Below are 3,367 nucleotides of genomic sequence, written 5' to 3' on the forward strand. Positions count from 1 at the left end.
TAATGGAACGCAGCACCTTGGAGGGTGTTATTCATTTTTATGACCACTAGATGGCCACAACATGAACCGTTTTTGAAAAGCTTCGAATAATGAACCTTTTTCCGATACAATTGTGTTGAAAGCTTCGCTGGTTCAGAACGCTTCACTTCGCCATCACTAGTTCAGAACCACGTGATAAATACATTAACAATCATCTCTGACTAAACTTTCGGTGATCAACTGAAGGCTCAATGTATGATGTGACGCCGATCTCACTCTTCTTAAGCAACGTAAACAGGGCGTTTTATTCTGCCTGCACGTAAGCGGATTGGTCGAGTGTCGTGACGTCATAAACATAATTGACAGTCGTTTAGTCCAATGTTCACAAGTTCACGAACTTATTTAGAATACAGAAACAGCGGCACAAAGGGAACAAGAGTTACATAAATGGCGCCATCTGGTGAGTTGAGCAACAGCAGCTAAACAAAGTCTGTGAACTCAACCGAAACAAGAGTTCACTGACTAAACACTAATATTATGCCATCATGTTATGAAAGTTAAATTTATGTGACATTAAATACAATGTGGAAATTTTATCACTTAATACACAAATTAAAACACCTTACTAAGATGTGCATTTTAAGGTCATCAAGATGATCTGCTTAAAATGTTAATATAATGTGAAGCTAACTTATTAATTTATATGGTTGACAAAAACCCTAAAGGAAAATGCATTTAACAATTTTAATAATAATCACCAGTGACAGAAATCTTAAGTTCTTTCAGCAGTTCTGATGATTGTGATGGTGAGAGATATAGATGAATCATCGATTCACACATTGACTCATCAGACAAACCTATATGTCCCATAGACATATTTTACAACTGCATATCATGAAACCCATTTATACCCCGTACCTATACATATATACCATAGACATTGATCATTGCATATAAGAACTCCCTGCCCATCCATGCAACCTTGGTTGGTTAAAACCATCATGACAACGTATTACAGTCTCAAATGTAATGACTTATATACAACTTGATAAGTTGAAGAGCTCTGACTGCAGATTTTAGGAGAAGCTGGTAATTAAGTAGAACCTGAGCAACACAGTAAAAGCAGCATTAGCCATGGTATACCTAGGCAGAAATGGATTGGCTGAGCATCAGCTGATAAATGGACACTTGATTTGTTGAATATAGGCAAAATAATCACTGTGTTTCTTTTGTTTCTCTCCTTCTGTCAATCAAAGTGTCTCATCATGGTTTGTTTCTGTAGATTAAAGAGTCATAAAAGCTTGCAGCAGGACAGGAAGATACTCTTCACCTACAAACACACATACACTGAATGTCCACTATAAACTACAAACTCCATCCAACAGATCAAACCACATTTTAAAAAAAAAATTCAGGTTTCAGTTTGACAGAGAAAATAAACATCAGTAAAAAGGATACAGTGAGATGGCAGATGGTTTTAACTGGTTTATACACAAACAAAAAAATATATATACAACCATTTTAAAACAAGACTTCAATTTTGTACTTCCAATAAATAAATAAATAAAGCAATATATACTCTCTTAGTATACAAAACATGTTCAGAGCATGTGCATGTCAAATAGGTGGGTCATATGCAGTGGGAGGATTTACAGTACAAACCAGATGAGGTTGAGTACTTTCAGCAGATGGTCTTATTAGATGATACTTCTCAGTGAATGGTTTATGCGAAAATAATGGAAAATGTTTCACATGTTTTTGTTCTGTTTTGGCTGGTGGAATCTTATTGGTAAGTTTTATTTTATTAATTAAATTCTATAATAAGGCCTACTTTCCATTTCATGCTAACTAACTGCTACAATTCAGATTAGATTATCTTCATCTGCTGAGGTTTCTGTTTTTTAACAGAATTTTAAATATAAATTTCTAGGCCTTCTATTGTGATTTTGTACTGTTCTCTTGCACAGAAAATTCCAAACCAGTTTGAAATGCATGTATCTTTTGTAATTCATTTAATGAATTAGAACTGGAAATTGTCTGTGTTCAGTTTAAATATAAACAATACAATATACTGCTGATTTCAGGCTTTATAAAGCAAAATGAGCTTTAATCTGTCCATGTTCATGTTCTTCAGGTGTGTTTGGTGCTAAAATAAAGGCAGTGTCAGTGATAGAGGGAGATTCTGTCACTCTAAACTCTAATGTTATTGAAATACATGAAAACGATGACATACTGTGGACTTTTGGAACACAAATGTCTCTCATAGCTAGAATAAAAAAAGACAAACAAATCTCATCCATGTATGCTACTGATCTGAGATTCAGAGACAGACTGAAGCTGGACTATCAAACTGGCTCTCTGACCATAACAAACATCACAAATGAACATGCTGGACTCTATAAAGCAGAGATAACTGCAGCAAAATCGTCATCAAAAACTTTTAGTGTTTCTGTCTATGGTGAGTAGAGATCATTTGTCCTGCCCTATGTTGTTGTTTTATTACATTTTTACACTAAACATTCACTCAGCACATTAAAGTGAAAATAAGACTGATGATTAGGTTTGTTCATATTACTGTTTATTCTTTCACATTTTCCAGCTCGTCTGTCTGTTCCTGTCATTAGCAGTAACTCTTCACTATGTTCATCATTATCACCATCATCATCACACCAGTATTGTTCATTGTTGTGTTCAGTGGTGAATGTGAGTCATGTGACTCTCTCCTGGTACAAAGGAAACAGTTTATTGTCCAGCATCAGTGTGTCTGATCTCAGCATCAGTCTCTCTCTACCTCTGGAGGTGGAATATCAGGATAAAAACACCTACAGCTGTGTGATCAACAATCCCATCAGCAACCAGACCACACATCTAAATATCAGTGAACTCTGTCACACATGTTCAGGTATGTTGATGATATTAATGTTGACTAACTGAGCTGATATACTACGTTATAGTGCTGATGTTTGATAGTGTTTTTGTAGATCAGACAAACATATTCAGTCACAATAATGGCTCATTTATGTTCATTACAGATCAGGGTCTACCTTTATTGTACATTGTGTTGATTTCTGCTGCTGCTGGATCTCTGTTGATTGTAGCTGCAGTCGTGATGTGCGGCATCTGCAAGCAACTTAGAAAAATTGACAAAGAAGGCAAGTGTTAACTACTGCTCATAATTTAGCAGTTAATGTCATCTAGTTTTTAATATTTTAAAATTAGTATAGTATTAATGCTTACATTTGAGTCTTGATAACGATACATATGTTGTAACTAAACAGATCTAGTTAAGACTATCTGTTTAATGCATCTATCACATCTATTGTTGTTTAAACAGCTGAGACTTGTGAAGAAATGATCACTTATGCTGAGCCCAAGTTCTACAAAAGAA

The 3,367-nt window shown here is 35.1% G+C and overlaps 1 protein-coding gene across 1 annotated transcript; it reads left to right on the plus strand.

Annotated features, from left to right (window-relative positions):
- The first annotated feature begins 1,657 nt into the window (after positions 1 to 1,657).
- LOC127162328 (SLAM family member 9-like) lies at positions 1,658 to 3,142 on the plus strand. The gene is made up of 4 exons (XM_051105122.1): positions 1,658 to 1,768; positions 2,114 to 2,437; positions 2,579 to 2,881; positions 3,012 to 3,142. Exons 1-4 carry the CDS (start codon positions 1,723 to 1,725, stop codon positions 3,140 to 3,142), a joined length of 804 nt encoding a protein of 267 aa, XP_050961079.1. The 5' UTR covers positions 1,658 to 1,722.
- Positions 3,143 to 3,367: the final 225 nt, after the last annotated feature.

Source organism: Labeo rohita, unplaced genomic scaffold (genome assembly GCF_022985175.1).
Source record: "Labeo rohita strain BAU-BD-2019 unplaced genomic scaffold, IGBB_LRoh.1.0 scaffold_895, whole genome shotgun sequence".
NCBI classification, from domain to species: domain Eukaryota; kingdom Metazoa; phylum Chordata; class Actinopteri; order Cypriniformes; family Cyprinidae; genus Labeo; species Labeo rohita.

Excerpts from the sequence above, each read along its gene's own strand:
- LOC127162328 (XM_051105122.1), top strand. The coding sequence starts at position 1,723 with ATGTTTCACATGTTTTTGTTCTGTTTTGGCTGGTGGAATCTTATTG. Across the intron at positions 1,769-2,113 it reads TGGCTGGTGGAATCTTATTG|GTGTGTTTGGTGCTAAAATA; the intron begins GTAAGTTTTATT and ends CATGTTCTTCAG. Across the intron at positions 2,882-3,011 it reads ACTCTGTCACACATGTTCAG|ATCAGGGTCTACCTTTATTG; the intron begins GTATGTTGATGA and ends TGTTCATTACAG.